A 17,980-nucleotide genomic window follows, 5' to 3' on the forward strand; every position below is an offset into this window, starting at 1 on the left:
TTCCACTCCGCCCGGGAATTGAACCCGGGCTCTCTCCGTTGTGAGCTGAGTGTGCTAACCACTGCACCACAAAGCCCCTAATATTTCCCTTGAACAGTTCCTCTAGAGTCAGGGTTGATGGGTGGTCTTCAGGACAGCATGTGGGTAGTCTTAGGCCACTCGGCGGTGACTGGAAGATCCCAGGTGGTAGCGGCGGATTCGAAGCGACATCATCGAGGACGCGGCGGATTCGAAGCGACATCATCGAGGACGCGGCGAATGCGGGACCGACACTCTAACCACTCAGCCACCGCCTCCCCCCCCTTTGTGCTGTTTGTGATTCGTATATGAATGATATATAACTAAGAGTAAGCTGATAGGACGGTTATTTCTTATGTTAGATCTTTCCTTACTTTCAAAGCGCTTCGACGGTCTAGGCTCTAGGGGTTAGCACGCTTCTTTTTTTTTCTTTTTTTTTCCACGTCGCGGCCTATTGCGCCGGTAGGCCTCTTCCCGGTGGGCCCTGATGGTCGACCCAGCCCGTTCTGGCGCAGGCGAGTGTTTATAGTGGCGCCATCTTAAATTGGCTCATGCTGCCCTCCCGGAGCTCATCTTTAATCCTAGAATCTAGAGTCCGGGTTGATAGGTGGTCTTCTGGACAGCATGTGGGTAGTTTTAAGCCACTCGGCGGCGGCTGAAAAATCCCAGCTTGGTGGCACCGAGCGGGGATTGAACTCGCGTTCTCCTGAACGCGGCGCCGTCACTCTGTCGACTCAGCCACCGCCTCCCCATGAATCCGCGTACCTGGTTTCAAATTGACTGGGCAGTCGGCGCACAACCCGCCAAGCTGTTTATTCTCCTTTTCGAGCCCAATAATTGGGTACCTGGGAAGGTAAATTGTGGTTAACCGTGTAGCAGCGACGGCCCAAATTTGTGGCTTTACCGTGTACCAGCGATGGGCCAAATTTTTGCCATAATATAAACCCCAAAAAATAGATGATGCATAAACCGATCACAAATGCGTTGATATATATTATGAAATGTTTTGCGTCAGTGATGATTTTTTCTAATTTTTCTCGTTTAGAGGGACCTTTAAGAAACGTGATCCCCGCAGCTACCACCGGGTTTACCTGGGTGTCATACTGGCCCGAGATAATGGGACCCCCCCACTACTGGCACAAGGGCCAAGGTGACGGCCTCCGCAGGTAGGGCGATTTCTCCTAACGTTGCCTTTTCTGTGTATATTGGTGCCTGCATGTCCCAGTCTTATGGATTCTTTTATGATGATTTTATGAGAAAAAAAATTGATGTTTTTGTACCATTCTCCAGCTTTTATTTGCAAAAACTCGACACTCATTCCATCTTTCTCGGAAGTTTTCCACACCCGGGGTGCGACGCGCACCTCGGGTGTGCCCCAATGACTGATTGATACACAGCAAGGTCCGAGGGGGGGTGTTTCCTGAAGAAGTCATTTGTGTCCTCACACTCTGTGTCCTCTTTCTGTCTCATATATCACCAAGGAGTAGCTGAGCATACTCTTAACATCTTTTCTTTCATTTACTGTTGTCATGTCCTTTAAAAGGTTACAAGATGCATTACATTATACAAGTTCTTAACACTGCCTAGAGCTTCCGACCTTAGGCAGGGATGAGAAGTGTCTTAATTGATCCCACTTCAGGTGACGACCAAAGAGGTGTCTTGATGGATCCTGTCGTTATTGTATCCATTTTTTTTAACGTTCGCAGTCCACACGGATTTACATTTTGTTGAGCATCATTTATTTTGTAAACTTCATCTTCTTTTCCAAATCGAGGCATACGTTGTTAGGACACTGCCGATTATCTAAGTACCGGTACTGGCGGCACTAAGTGTACTGGTACTGAAGTGATACTCGAAACTGGCGCCACCAACAGGTACCGGTACTGGTACTGCCGGTACCTGAGTTTTCCGAACTGGTATCACCGGTATTCAAATTAACGGACTATGCGGACAATATATGTCATATAGATCTCACGGAGTAGTCGCTGGTTTGACACAGTGGGGTCATTCCAGCGACACACTTATTACCAAAGGCCGCCTGTTCAAGTTACTGTTCAGTGTTCATGCCTTAGAGAAAGACAGGAAGCACAAGGGACTCAAAGATCCGGATCTTAGTCCTTCTACACACGTGTCGACAACGCCAGACACTCGCGCTGAGCGAGTCCATAACACCGTGGGCCAGGCCAAGCAGCCATAAAACTTTCTGGCGAGACTCACCGTTGTTCTGAACTACTCCACCAAGATATGTGAACTTTTCCGCGATCTCAGTGTCCTCCCCACACGCATGAACAGACTGTACTGCTTCATGTAGCAAGCCTCCAAACACCTGTACCTTGGTCTTGGCCCAGGAGTCCTGAAGTCCCAAGTAATAAAAGCAGCACTTAACAAAAGTGAAAATATTGATTCTGTACTTACGTCAAGAATGATTGGAGTCGCCGCGCGCTCCTCGTCCTGTTGGAAAGAAAGAGGCAGTGTATTTCTCTCTCTCTCTCTCTCTCTCTCTCTCTCTCTCTCTCTCTAAAATTATGCGGTTAATTACACACACACACACACACACACACACACACACATGAGATACATACTCCATAAGAGGAAGGAATAAGTCATAGTAAATGGACAGCATCTGGGATGGGAAAACAACTGGTGGAGACGATACAGAACGCCTAACCTCGTTGAAGTTGATTTAGTAAGAGACGAGCAATTTTCAGTTAAGACAGCGAGTTGAGGATTGACCGAAAGGGTTCAATGTAAAACAAAATGTCAGCTGAGATATATCGGATAATAGGGGATAGGTGTTTGGAACATTGTCGAATTTAGAGGTGGAGAAATTGAGTTTTCGAGACATTAAAGGACACCAAGTTATCTCTACCCTGCTCAAATATGATACCAAGGTCTCAGTTAAGCGTTCTGCAGCCTAAAGGTCCGCAATACCTGTTTAAATTGTCTTCTGTTAAAAATATTGGGTAATTGGGGTTGAGTAGTCAGGGAGGGGTGGCAGAGTGCTTAACCGTCAGCGTGAAGGCGCGGCGTCCACGAGGAAGCTGGTTCAAGTCCTGTTCGCCGCCACAGCTGCATGGGAGTTTTCAGCCATCGCCGAGTAGCCTAAGATTACCCACATGCTGTCCTGAGGACTACCTATGAACCCGGACTCTAGATTATCTCTCTAAAGGAGGCTCAAAGATGACCTCCGAGGGGCAGCGTGAGACAAGCAGGATGGTACCACTGTAAACACTTGATTACTCCACATCGAGCTGGGGTCGACCATCAGGCCACACCACCGGCGCCATAGGCCAAAACATATAAAAAAAGATGCAGAGAAGTCTTTGCCGAAAGGTTGAATATCGAACAATTTGTTTTAAAGAGATCATTAATGAACAAATGAATAAGTGGGAGATAGAACAAAGCCCTGTGAAACAGCACTGTTGATAGGTTTAGGGGAAGAACAATGACCGTCTTAAAGGAAACTAGAGAAAAAAGTACAGAGAGACGGATAGAATCTGTAGGAGGGTAGTTTAGAAAGCAAAGATTTATGCCAGGGTCTGACAAAGGCTTTCGGTAGCTCCCCCTCCCCGCCACAATGTCCGACACCACAACAAGCTGCTCCCCACACGTGCGCGTACTGACAGGTAGAAGAACAGTGCAATACCCACAATAGTGAAAATCCTGAACACATAGACTCTTTACTCCTAAGTTACTTTTAAGTTTGTAGTTTTAATGACCTCCATATATAATATGTATATTTTCAGCTCTCGAGCTGCTTCTCCCTAAATAAACCGTATATTATTATTATTATTATTATTATTATTATTATTATTATTATTATTATTATTATATCTTCTCTTACTAGATCAGCTTCCTCGACGCCAGATCTTTTTGCCCCCTTACATGCTATCCATGTACAGGGGCCTTGTCCGCCCTCATATAAAGTATGCATCTCCTGTGTGGGGAGCTCCACTCACACAGCTCTCTTGGACAGAGTGGAGTCTAAGGCTGTTCGTCTCATCAACTCCCCATTTTTCTCCTACTGACAGTTTTCTATCTCTTAAATTCCGCCTCAGTGTTGCATCTCTTTCTGTCTTCTATCGATAAATTCATGCTGGCTGTTCTTATGAACTTGAAAACTGCATGCCTTCCCCCTCCAGCGGCCCCGCTCCACTCGACTTTCTACTCAAGCTCATCCCTATACTGCCCAAATCTTATGCAAGAGTTAACCAGGATCTTTAGTCTTTATCCCTTACACTGGTTAACTCTGGAATAGCCTTCCTTCTTCTATATTTCCTCCTGCTTACGACTTGACCGCTTTTAAAAGGCGAGTATTTCGACACCTCTTCCGAAATTGACCTTTCTTTGACCACTCTCCTGAACTCTTCTTTAGGGGCAGTGATTAGTGGAATTTTTTCTCAATTATTATTTCCTTTAAGCTGCTTAATATGCTGTAAAATAAAAGGACTGGAGGATCCACCAAAGGGCATTTGGAGGAATGTGGTCAATCTTTCCTTCCGGCATTCCTATATCAAGTCCAGCTCTGCAGTTCTGGTCTCTGGTCCTAAGAACCTGCAATGTTCAACATTCTAGACCTTACAAAATGCAGGAGGCGAGAACTGTTGCTGTTCCTGGCACCAGAGCGATTTGGACCAACACTTACTCCATTACAAAGCCATCCAGCTCTGCCAGGCCTCCTCGTCCACAGAGTTCCACTATGTCCAACTGCAGGTTGATCCAGGGGCCGGTTCTGCGGTCGGGCGCCGCTTCTGCGCCTACCCAGACACTCCGAAAACAAGGAGAGGAGGGATCCTTCCTCCTTCAAGATGCAAGGGTCCTATAGGCTTTGCCTCCACCTGCCATTGACGGCAGGCTCGCCAAATGTGCCGCACGGTCGGGCCCCAGCAATACGGGATTGGGGTCGAGGCTGACGCCGTTTTTTTTAGGACCAAAGGGACATTTTAGGAGGAGGGGGTGCAGGCTCCTCCCAAATCAAGGACTGGACTGAGTGCTAGCCGTAGAGCACGGACGCTGGACCGCTGAGAGGATGTTTTACCTGGCTACCCAAAGCAAGAGACATAAACAGGAATTTGGGAAAGAAAAAAAAAAGAGAGAAAAACAGCTCAGGAAGGTTGAGGATGCTGCTTTGCTCATCCAGACTCAAATACAGACCAGCCTCTACCTAAGTAGTAGTAGTAGTAGTAGTAGTAGTAGTAGTGGTAGTAGCAGTAGTTGTAGTAATAGCAGCAGTAAAAGCAGTAGTAGTAGTAGTAGTAGTAGTAGTAGTAGTAGTAGTAGTAGTAGCAGTTGCAGTAGTAGACTCGCCGAAACACTGGCGGATAAGAATCAGCAGCCAAGAAGCAGTGTGGTCGCCTGGATGAGATGCAGGCTGTCCTTCTCCCTCCTGAGGTCAGCCTTGGTCTGCCTGAGAGGAACCAGGTCACCTGCACCCAAAACCACCCGCATTGCCGACCTGGACTTTGAGGCGACGGTGGTTGATAGTCGTATCAACCACAAGCTCTGTTAGCTTAAAAGTAATATGTTTAGTAAGGTTTGTAATATTAAATAAAGATGGTTGTCGGCCACAGTCATTGGCGGGGTGGGGCCAATGAATTGCTTTGTGAAAGGATATGAGAGAATATACCGCTCACAACGCAACTCTAATAGATGGAGATAGTAGTAGTAGTAGTAGTAGTAGTAGTTGTAGTAGTAGTAGCAGTAGTAGTAGTAACAGTAGTAGTAGTAGTAGTAGTAGTAGTAGTAGTAGTAGTAGTAGTAGTAGTAGTAGTACACACCACCTGTCCACAGAAATGGGTAGAAAAATACACACAGCACAGGAGGCAGGCGCCTCTAACTGGCTAACGTCATTACCAATCAGAGCAAAGGGCTTCAGCCTCAACAAACAAGAATTTGTCGACGCCATTGCTCTGAGATATGGCTGGCCGATTGAGGGACTGCCTGATCTCTGTGCATGTGGATCACCAAATGATGTCACCCACACCATGACATGTAAAAAAGGAGGCTTCGTCTGTATTCGACACGATGAAGTGAGGGATCTGACAGCCAGCATGCTCGGGGAGGTATGCCAAGACGTCACTACCGAGCCGGCACTGCTTCCCCTGGACGGCGAACACCTTCGGTACAGGACAGCCAATACCTCACAGGAGGCACGGGTTGATGTAAGTGCCCGCGGATTCTGGGTGCGCGGACAGCGGGCGTTCATGGACATCCGCATATTCGACCTGATGGCTGCCTGTCACCGTGAGCTGCCCCTGCAAGCCGCCCACCACAGGAACGAGCAGGAGAAGACAAGGGCATACGGTGAAAGAATCCAACATGTGGGTCAAGGCAGCTTCACCCCCCTCGTCTTCACCACATCCGGCGGGATGGGTCCCAGGGCCCAATGCTTCTACGCACGCCTCGCGGAACTAATCTCAGAAAAGAAGCATCAGCCAAGGAGCCACGTTGTCGCCTGGATGAGGTGTCGCCTTTCGTTCTCCCTGCTCAGGTCGGCCATCCTGTGTCTCAGGGGCACCAGACAATCTGGCCCAAAAGCCACCACCATCTCCAATATGGACTATGAAGCCACAGTGGTGGAGAGTGACATTAGGGTGGGTCGGGAGTGACTTGAGTAGGGAAGGAAAGGGGGATCTAGACGTAATAGATGATAGGTGATTTAGTGTCAGGTGGTATTAGTGATATGGTTGGATGCCACAGTCATTAGCGAACAGAGTTGGGGCTAATGACCTCTGTTATGGAGCCTCCATGATTATGTGTCGGGAAAATAAACATGGGTGGAGGTATCATTTATGTAGTAGAAAAAAAAGTAGTAGTAGTAGCAGTAGTAGTAGCAGTAGTAGTAGTAGTAGTAGTAGTAGTAGTAGTAGTAGTAGTAGTAGTAGTAGTAGTAGTAGTAGTAGTAGCAGCAGCAGCAATAGTAGTAGAACAAAAGAACATAAGAACGTAGGAGTCTATAAGAGGCCGGTAGGCCTGTACAAGGCAGTTCCATTGAACCTAAGCTCCCGTGCATGATGGCGCCACTATAAACACTCGCCTGCGCCATAATGGGCTGGAGCCGACCATCAGTCCAAACCAAGAAACAGGAGCAATAAAGAACAGAACCATAGAGAAAAAAAGGAAAAACGTTGTCGATGTAGCAGTCAAAGGAACAAGAGTTCGTAGTAGTAAAGTAGCAGAGGCAGCCCTTGCCGCAGTAACAGATCGTTCAATCAACAAATGGTGGCATACGCCTGGGGGCGCGTTCCCTACGACGCCAAGTCCCGGGGTCCCTCCGTTCAAGTCTCCTGCAGGCCGCCTTTCCATCCGAAGCACCTCCTGGAAAGATCTGTCGATTTGCTCAAGCCATGAACTCTGGACGTCCCCTTGACCTCCTCCACTCAGGGTTGTCTCTTATAAAAACAACCCGATGAGCAGGTCGATTTCTGCGCAGCGTGCCACATGCCTGTATAGCTGGAGTTGGCGTTGACGGACTATGCGGCTAATATATGTCGAATCAGTGTCACGGAGCAGTCGCCGGTTGGACACAAAGTTATTCCAGCGATTCACTTATTACTGAAGGTATCTATCCGCCTCTTCAAGTTACTGTTCAGTGTCCATGTCTCACAGCCTTAGAGAAAGACAGGAAGCACAAGGGACTGGAAGATCGGGAGCTTTATCCTTCAACACAAGTATCAGCAACGCCAGACACTCCTGCTGAGCGAGTCCATAACACCGTGGGCCAGGCCGATCAGCCGCAAGACTTCCTGGCGAGACTCACCGTTGTTCTGAACTACTCTACCAAGATATGTGAGCTGGTATTACAAGACACTTTCCCTTCTCACATCAGCTATTTCTAAAGGTCAAAGGGGGATATCAATCAGGTTCTAATGAGTGTTTTTAGGCTCAGGGTACAGAAGAAGGGTCAAACTACCACCAGGGTCATAAAAGCCTTGTCAAATAGGTGTTCTTGGCGACGACCCGTGAACTTTTCCGCGATCTCAGTGTCCTCCCCACACGCATGAACAGACTGTACTGCTTCATGTAGCAAGCCTCCAAACACCTGTACCTTGGTCTTGGCCCAGGAGACCTGAAGTCCCAAGTAATAAAAGCAGTACTTAACAAAAGTGAAAATATTGATTCTGTACTTACGTCAAGAATGATTGGAGTCGCCGCACGCTCCTCGTCCTGTTGGAAAGAAAGAGGCAGTGTAGCTCTCTCTCTCTCTCTCTCTCTCTCTCTCTCTCTCTCACACTCACACACACACACACACACACACACACACACACACACAGAATGCATATTTTCGAGGATAAATGCCTAAGTCACATGTTTACTGAACCAACTCGACTAAATAACACATAACACCTTGTTAGAGCAACTCAAGGTAATCTAGTCAGTAAAGTCCGGGATGGCGGCGGCTGAGTGGTTAGCGTGACGGCGCCGCGTCCAGGACGACGAGGGTTCGTGCCAACGTCCGGTGCCACAAGCTGGGATTTTTCAGCCACCGTCGAGTGGCCTAAAGGTACCCACATGCTGTCCAGAAGACCACCTATCAACACGGACTCTAGATTCTATGTATGCAAAGGTATGTAAATAGGCAATAAAAGCAGGCAAGAGCGCATGCATGCCCCCCTTCCCCCGCACACACAAGGGAACATAACCACGGAGACACAGGTAGAACCACTTACTGAAAAGTACTGATGACACGTTCAGCGCGCTGCATGTTTTTAATGTTGCCACATATTACAGATGTAAGGACAAGATGCAATCATCATTATTATTATTATGAATATTATTAGGATTATGATTACTATTATTATTATCATTATTATTATCATGATTATTATTATTATCTTTACTATGATTATTGCTATTATTGTTATTTCTATTTTCCTTTTTATTTTCAATCATGCTACTTTGTTCATTTGTCTCATTCATTTCATTTCATCTTCCACTGATGTATATTTTCAGCTCTAGGGCTGCCGGGTACTTCATGCAATAAACCGTTTATTATTATTATTATTATTACGTCCAGGACATCTGCACCAGAACTGACAGCAGCGCCACGTCCACTATTGCATTTCCCTATTGTCAGCAGCGTTTTGTTCCCTCTAACACAATTTCATTAATAATTTCATATCGTCTATCTGTTCTATCTGTATCTCCGACGCCCTGTTCCCTCCAGGGGGTGGCCGCGGCAGAAGTGTCTCCCTGTTCTGGCACTCCCTCTCGGCACACTCCATCCTGCTACTTCCTAATCTTGCTCCAGTGCTCGCTCACCCTATTGATCCACTTCACAGGTGGTCTCTCCCTGACACCTCTTCCCTCAATCCTTCCCTCATAAACTCTCTTCACAAATTCATTCTCCTCCATGCTCATCACGTGTCCAAACCGTCTCAGCGCACCACGCTTCACCCACTCGACCACTCTACAATTCATGTCTCACAGCCTTAGGAAATGACAGGGAGCACAAAGGACTGGAAGATTGGGAGCTTTGTCCTTCTGTGTATACAGGTGTCGTCAACGCCAGACACTCGCGCTGAGCGAGTCCATAACACCGTGGGCCAGGCCAATCCGCCATAAAACTTTCTGGCGAGACTCACCGTTGTTCTGAGCTACTCTACCAAGATATGTGAGCTTTTCCGCGATCTCAGTGTCCTCGCCACACGCATGAACAGACTGTACTGCTTCATGTAGCAAGCCTCCAAACACCTGTACCTTGGTCTTGGCCCAGGAGACCTGAAGTCCCAAGTAATAAAAGCAGTACTTAACAAAAGTGAAAATATTGATTCTGTACTTACGTCAAGAATGATTGGAGTCGCCGCACGCTCCTCGTCCTGTTGGAAAGAAAGAGGCAGTGTCTCTCACACACACACTCTCTCTCTCTCTCTCTCTCTCTCTCTCTCTCTCTCTCTCTCTCTCTCTCTCTCTCTCTCTCTCTCTCCTCCTCGGTCCTTGGCCCAGTGCTCTTCATTATTTACATCAACGACGTGGATGTTGGACTCAATAACCGCATTAGTAAATTTGCAGACGACACAAAGATTGGTAACTCGGTTCTCACTGACGAAGACAGGCAAAGCCTCCAAGAGGATTTGCACAAAATTTCAGCTTGGTCGGATAGATGGGAGATGCCCTTTAACGTAGACAAGTGCCAGGTCCTTCAAGTTGGAACGAGGAATAAGAAGTTCGAATACGAAATGCGCGGCGTTAAACTCAAAAGCGTTCAATGCGTCAAAGACTTGGGGGTCAAAATCGCGTCAAACCTCAAATTCTCACAGCAATGCATCGATGCAGCAAATAAAGCGAACAGAATGTTGGGCTTCATTAAAAGAAACTTTGTATTCAAGAATAAAGATGTAATACTCCTGCTCTACAACAGTTTAGTCAGACCCCACTTGGAATATGCGGTACAGTTTTGGTCTCCCCACCATGCAAAGGATATTGCTAAATTAGAAGGTGTTCAGCGTCGGGCAACGAAAATGATCCCTTCCTTGCGCAACAAATCCTACGAAGAAAGGCTTTCTACCCTTAACATGTTCTCTCTTGAGAAACGTCGCCTCCGAGGAAAACTGATCGAATGTTTTAAAATACTTAATGGTTTCACGAATGTAGACAGATCAACATTGTTTATGATCGATGACACTTTGCGCACGAGGAACAATGGCGTAAAACTCAGATGTAGACAAGTAAATTCAGACTGCACCAAATTTTTCTTCACCAACGTTGTAGTGCGAGAATGGAATAAGCTTCCACCGTCAGTGGTCCAGTGTAACACGATTGACTCCTTCAAAAATAAGCTCGACCGTCACTTCCTTCAACTTAATATCAACTAGAGTAGAAATGCAACGTTTTGGAGTCTTCTGATTAATGTAAAATCACTTAGGTTTAAGGACAGACCACCAAGTCTGGACCATGGGGTCTGTGTGGTCTGATTTTCTATGTAAATCTATGTAAATCTCTATCTCTCTCACACACACACACACACACACACACACACACACACACACACACACACACACACACACACACACACACACACACACACACACACACACACACACACAGAATGCTTGATTTTTTTTAGGATAAATACCTATATTATAAGTCACATGGTTACTGAACCAACTCGACTAAATAACACATAATACCTTGTTAGAGCAACTCAAGGTAATCTAGTCAGTAATGTTCGGGAAGGTGACGGCTGAGTGGTTAGCGTGACGGCGCCGCGTCCAGGACGACGAGGGTTCGTGCCTCGTCCGGTGCCACAAGCTGGGATTTTTCAGCCACCGTCGAGTGGCCTAAAGGTACCACATGCTGTCCAGAAGACCATCTATCAACACGGACTCTAGATTCTCTCTCTAAAGGTTTGGGTCATTGATGAGCTCCGGGGGGTAGCATAAGCCAAGCAAGATGGCGCCACATAAACACTTGCCTGCGCCACAACGGGCTGGGGCCGAATACCATCTAGGCCCCTCAAGCAAGCCTACCGGCGCTATAGGCGGAGACGTAAAAAAAAAAAAATAAAAAAAAAAAAAAAGACGCAAGATGCCATCATCACGTCCAGGACATCCGCACCAGAACTGACAGCAGCGCCACGTCCACTATTGCATTTCCCTATTGACAGCAGCGTTTTGTTCCCTCTAACGCAATTTCATAAATAATTTCATATCGTCTATCTGTTCTATCTGTATCTCCGACGCCCTGTTCCCTCCAGGGGGTGGCCGCGGCAGAAGTGTCTCCCTGTTCTGGCACTCCCTCTCAGCACACTCCATCCTGCTACTTCCTAATCTTGCTCCATTGCTCGCTCACCCTATTGATCCACTTCACAGGTGGTCTCTCCCTGACACCTCTTCCCTCAATCCTTCCCTCATAAACTCTCTTCACAAATTCATTCTCCTCCATGCTCATCACGTGTCCAAACCGTCTCAGCGCACCACGCTTCACCCACTCGACCACTCTACAATTCATGTCTCACAGCCTTAGGAAATGACAGGGAGCACAAAGGACTGGAAGATTGGGAGCTTTGTCCTTCTATGTATACAGGTGTCGTCAGCGCCATACACTCCTGCTGAGCGAGTCCATAACACCGTGGGCCAGGCCGATCAGCCGCAAGACTTCCTGGCGAGACTCACCGTTGTTCTGAACTACTCCACCAAGATATGTGAGCTTTTCCGCGATCTCAGTGTCCTCGCCACACGCATGAACAAAGTGTACTGCTTCATGTAGCAAGCCTCCAAACACCTGTACCTTGGTCTTGGCCCAGGAGACCTGAAGTCCCAAGTAATAAAAGCAGTACTTAACAAAAGTAAAAATATTGATTCTGTACTTACGTCAAGAATGATTGGAGTCGCCGCACGCTCCTCGTCCTGTTGGAAAGAAAGAGGCAGTGAATATCTCTCTCTCTCACCCAAACTTTTTCGCCTATTGTACCCTTTAATACCTCTCCTGCTGTTACGCACCCCATGGCTGATTAAATTAAATTATATTATATTATATTTATATTTATTATATATTATATTTACATACACGTACATTACGCGTCCCTCCTAGATACCTGTCCCTTCCTCTCTCTTTTCCTTCATACACTTTCATTACTTTCTCCATCCCATCTTGACCCACTACATGCACCTCTTGTATAACTCATGTCCACTGCACGTATTCTTGATTGTTGTGCTGCATTCCATGTCTCTGATCCATATGACAGAGTTGGCAGGATAATACTGTTACCTATTCACTTGTGTACCCCCTTGCTCATACTGTTTCCTCTCATAACTCTCCCCAACACACTACTACCTATCTGCCCTTCCCAGCTCTTTCCCTCACCTCACCTTCCATACCTACATGCGTATATAAAAGTGTCCTTAAATATTTAAACTCAATACTCTTTTCCCCCCAGAATTATCCTACACTTATTTGTTTGTTTGTTTGTTTTTGTTTTATACATCAAAGGACACGGCTCAAGGGCAACAAAAAGAGTACAAAATAAAAAGCCCGCTACTCGCCGCTCCCACAAATTATAAAAGTAAAGAGTAGCCAAAAGAGAGGTCAATTTCGGGTGGAGAGGTGTCTTGATACACTCTTCTTGAAAAAGGTCAGTTCATAGGTAGGAGGATATACAGACAAAGGAAGGACGGAGATTTCAACGAAGGGAGACAGAGTAAAATGTGTTCCACTTTAGAGTTCAAGTGGTCAAAGAATTTCACATATTTGATACAGTTATTTTTTTTTTTTTTTTACAGCTAAGGAGACAGCTCAAGGGCGCAAAGAAAAAAAAAGAAAAAAAGGCCCGCTACTCACTGCTCCCGAACAGAGGTTAAAGGAGTGTCCAAATCAGAGGTTAATTTCGGGAGGAGAGGTGTCCTGATACCCTCCTCTTGAAAGAGTTCAAGTCGTAGGCAGGAGGAAATACAGATGAAGGAAGATTGTTCCAGAGTTTACCAGCGTGAGGGATGAAAGAGTGAAGATGCTGGTTAACTCTTGCATAAGGGGTTTGGACAGTATAGGGATGAGCATGAGTAGAAAGTCGAGTGCAGCGTGGAAATATCGATAGAAGATAGAAAGAGAGGCAACATTGCGGCGGAATTTAAGAGGTAGAAGACTATCAGTATGAGGAGGAGAGCTGATGAGACGAAGAGCCTTAGCCTCCACTCTGTCCAGAAGAGCTGTGTGAGTGGAGCCCCCCCACACATGAGATGCATACTCCATACGAGGGCGGACAAGGCCCCTGTATATGGACAGCAACTGTGCAGGGGAGAAGAACTGGCGGAGACGGTACAGAACGCCCAGCCTCGAGGAAGCTGATTTAGTAAGAGATGAGATATGAAGTTTCCAGTTGAGATTTTGAGTTAAGGATAGACTGAGGATGTTTAGTGTTGAGGAGGGTGATAGCTGGGTGTTGTCAAAGAATAGGTGATAGTTGTTTGGAAGATTGTGTCGAGTGGATAGGTGGAGAAACTGTGTTTTTGAGGCGTTGAAGGACACCAGGTTCTTCTTGCCCCAATCGGAAATAATAGTAAGGTCTGAGGCTAAGCGTTCTGCAGCCTCCAGCCTTGAGTCGTTAAGTTCCTGAAGGGTGGGTCTTCTATTAAAAGAAGTTGAATAATGCAGAGTGGAATCATCGGCGTAGGAATGGATAGGACAGTTCGTTTTGGAAAGAAGATCATCAATGAACAACAGAAAGAGAGTGGGAGATAGGACAGAACCCTGTGGGACACCACTGTTAATAGATTTAAGGGAAGAACAGTGACCGTCTACCACGGCAGAAATAGAACGGTCAGAAAGGAAACTGGAGATAAAGGTACAGAGAGAAGGATAGAAACCGTAGGAGGGTAGTTTAGAAAGCAAAGATTTGTGCCAGACCCTATCAAAAGCTTTTGATATGTCCAGCGCAATAGCAAAAGTTTCACCGAAACGGCTAAGAGAGGATGACCAAGAGTCAGTTAAGAAGGCTAGGAGATCACCAGTAGAACGCCCTTGCGGAACCCATACTGGCGATCAGAGAGAAGGTCAGAAGTGGAAAGGTGCTTTTGAATCTTCCGGTTAAGGATTGATTCAAAAGCTTTAGATAGACAAGAAAGTAAAGCAATAGGACGGTAGTTTGAGGGATTGGAGCGGTCACCCTTCTTAGGTACAGGCTGTATGAAGGCATACTTCCAGCAAGAAGGAAAGGTAGATGTTGACAGGCAGAGGCGAAAGAGTTTGACCAGGCAGGGTGACAGCACGGAGGCACAGTTTTAAGGACAATAGGAGGCACTCCATCAGGTCCATAAGCCTTCTGAGGATTGAGGCCAGAGAGGGCATAGAAAACATCATTTTGAAGAATCTTTATAACAGGCATAAAGGAGTCAGAGGGGGGATGAGTAGGAGGAATATGCCCAGAATCGTCCAGAGTGGAGTTTTAGAAAAGTTTGAGAGAAGAGTTCAGCCTTAGAGATAGATGAGACGGCAGTGTTGCCGTCAGGACTGAGGAGTGGGGGAAAGATGAAGAAGTGAAGTTGGAGGAGATGTTTTTGGCTAGATGCCAGAAGTCACGGGAAGAGTTAGAGAAAGCAAGGTTTTGACATTTTCTATTAATGAAAGAATTTTTGGTTAGTCGGAGAATAGATTTGGCACGATTTCGGGCAGAAATGTAAAGTTCATAATTAGCATTAGTTTGAAGGCTCTGGTACCTTTTGTGAGCTACCTCTCTATCATTGAGAAATAAACCGCACAAATTTATTTAGTAATAGTGACAATGAAGTCTTAGCCAGGGCCTAGATTCACTAAGGCTTAGTGCGTAGTTTTGGGCCCTAAGTGCGTAGTTTTGAAAACATTGCGATACACAAAGCTCGCGCTGTAATAACTACCAACTAATCGATGACGTCACGGGTTAGCGCGCGGATTCACAATCCTTTACCGCGCTCTGTGTGACGCTAAATAACTGCTGCCTCGGGGGTGTAGTAAACGATAACAGTATCATTATATTTATGTATAAATGCTTATAAATCGCGTTTTTCACCTTGAAATATAACTTTGCGAGTAGAGGAAGCCCATTTCTTTATAAAATGATGAGATATACACACTTTGAGAGGTACATCATAAGTGTGGGCGGTATGGCAACACCCGGCCGGGGGATTGCCAGACCTCCCTCCTTCATCTTCCTACCTCCTCATCCATTCGATCATCCATCCATCTCTACATTTGTCCCTCCGTGGGACCATGGACCTTTGTCGGGTGACAGCCCATGAGTTGGGCTGCAGATATGGCAAGACAGTCTTAACTTTTCCTCGTTCCTTCCTTCCGTCATTGTCTGCCTCGGTATATATATGTGCTACATTATTTTTAATTTGCTCTCTTCCTGCCTCAATCTCCTCCTTATCTTTTTTTCTTCCCCTTAAGCATGTTCTTAGATAACAAGACATCGAACAGCAGAGTTACCTTGACGTAAATGTGCAGCAAACAACGAAATAATAGTTCCTAGATTATGATTTAGTACAGTTTGCCTTAAAAGAAAGAAAATGGGAAAAGAGAACGGGTTCTTTTGAACCAGCAGCTGGAGGGGCCTCCCTACGATTGGCTGACGGTTTTGTGAACATGCTTGTGATTCGCTGCAAGGCCAATGACGTCATCAACCAATCAGCGGCCTCGCTGACTTAGCGCGCCTCTAACTACCATCTAAAGTTTGCTTTGTGAATCTGACGCTAACGTCGGGCGCTAAATCAATAGTGCGTAGTTATGTTAGTTCGTAGTTAGTGAGTATGTTTGTGAATTCCAGCCCAGATGATGGAAAATTATGAAGTCTAGGTCATCACGAGAGCATGTGATGTCGTTGCGTACGTAGACACAACATCCAGCCTCGGATTGAAATTTGGGATAGAGATAGTATTAACAGAGTAGAGATTACTGTCAGTAGCCGCCGAGACCTGTGTTTCGGTGAGGAAGAGAAGGTGAGGTTTACAAGAGGAGAGATGATGCTCCACAGAATGAAAATTGGAACGAAGACTGCGAATGTTGCAGAAGTTGATATATATATATATATATATATATATATATATATATATATATATATATATATATATATATATATATATATATATATATATATATATATATATATATATATAAAAGAAGTGCTATCAAGACGCCTCTCAGATCGAAAGCCAAAAGGGGAGTCCTCTCGGGGGCATTTGTGCCTCCCCCCCCTCTAAACGGGAGCTCTGAGGCATTTTCTAGTGAAGCAATCATAAATTTTGAATAAAAATGAAGAAATGGTATGCGTTGCTTCATGTATGTAGTGTTAAGTGGATAGTAAGAGGATTTGTCTTTAGGGAGCATGCTAAACTAATCTCTGGTGTTGATGAGACAACTGGGTAACCGAAAGAGAGGAGACAGGAAGAGTCTTTGGTGGGTTGCAGCACCCTCCTCGATTCCCGTATATAACTCATCGAGAGTGGCATACGCCTGTTTCGGTGGGGGTTTTCCTACGTACTCACTGTGTATACGTTACATATATATATATATATATATAGATATAAATATATATATATATATATATATATATATATATATATATATATATATATATATATATATATATATATATATATATATATAAAACACTTACCTTCGAGGACGCAAGAGCGAGGGTGCAGAAGGCAAATGCCAGCCAGTACATGGGACGGCCCATCTTCTCCTAACGACCCCCGGAAGAGGAATGGTGTCATCCAGCTCTCAGCCTGTCATTATATAGGCATAGAGTTGTCCCTCCCCGCCACCCTCGCCCCCCGGCACGCACACTCCCGCCATCACTTCCACGGATTCAATTTCAGAAACGTGTCTGCATTTTTAATTCGTTCATGACTTTGAACCGGAAGGCTAGGTTTAGTCTCTCTCTCTCTCGATGTTGAAATGTACAATGTTTTAAGGCAGTCACTTAATAACAGCGACTCACTGATATTAGGAGACTTTAACCTCCCCCATATCGACTGGGCGACACTGTCAGGTACAGAAGGCGAGTCACATAGAATTATTGATTTTTTAGAAGAAAGTTACATAAGCCAAATGTTTACTCAAGCAACTCAACAAAATAACATATTCGACCTTGTTATAGCGACCCAAGATAACCTAGTCAGTAATGTCACGGTAGGAGAATACCTCGGTTCTTGCGATCATAGATTAATGCGCGTCGACATTGGAGCTCAAACATCAGTGACTGAAAATAAAGTAATGGTGCCCAATCTCAAAAGAACAAATTTCGTAGAAGTCGGACAAAAACTAACCGAAATACAACTATAAAATGATTGCACTGTAGGTGAAGCCTGGCTAAACTTTGAAAATTAACTACTCACTCAGCAGAACACATTTGACCCATATTGTAAGGAGCGAAGTAACACTAATAAAAGCTCACTTTGGTTTAATGGCGAAATCAAACAGTTAAGGAGAGAAATTTGTTTTATAGGTTAAAGAAAGAGGAAAACACGCCCACATTTTATCATGAAGCCAG

General features: G+C 45.5%; 1 protein-coding gene across 10 annotated transcripts in view; it reads right to left on the reverse strand.

Moving 5' to 3' along the window:
* Positions 1-17,184, reverse strand: part of LOC126990276 (uncharacterized) — a 35,069-nt gene extending 17,885 nt beyond the window's left edge. Inside the window, exons 1-5 of one of the 10 annotated variants that reach the window (XM_050848829.1) lie at positions 17,102-17,184; positions 12,330-12,365; positions 9,801-9,836; positions 8,149-8,184; positions 2,434-2,469 (exon numbers count right to left, since the gene is read on the reverse strand). In XM_050848829.1, coding sequence (XP_050704786.1) covers positions 2,434-2,469; positions 8,149-8,184; positions 9,801-9,836; positions 12,330-12,365; positions 17,102-17,164 — 207 coding nt within the window. In that variant the 5' untranslated portion in view covers positions 17,165-17,184. The remainder of the gene's footprint in view (positions 1-2,433; positions 2,470-8,148; positions 8,185-9,800; positions 9,837-12,329; positions 12,366-17,101) is intronic. The other 9 variants (XM_050848830.1, XM_050848832.1, XM_050848831.1 and 6 more) reach the window with 9 other exon arrangements.
* Positions 17,185-17,980: the final 796 nt, after the last annotated feature.

Source organism: Eriocheir sinensis, unplaced genomic scaffold (assembly GCF_024679095.1).
Source record: "Eriocheir sinensis breed Jianghai 21 unplaced genomic scaffold, ASM2467909v1 Scaffold1515, whole genome shotgun sequence".
Taxonomy (NCBI): Eukaryota; Metazoa; Arthropoda; class Malacostraca; order Decapoda; family Varunidae; genus Eriocheir; species Eriocheir sinensis.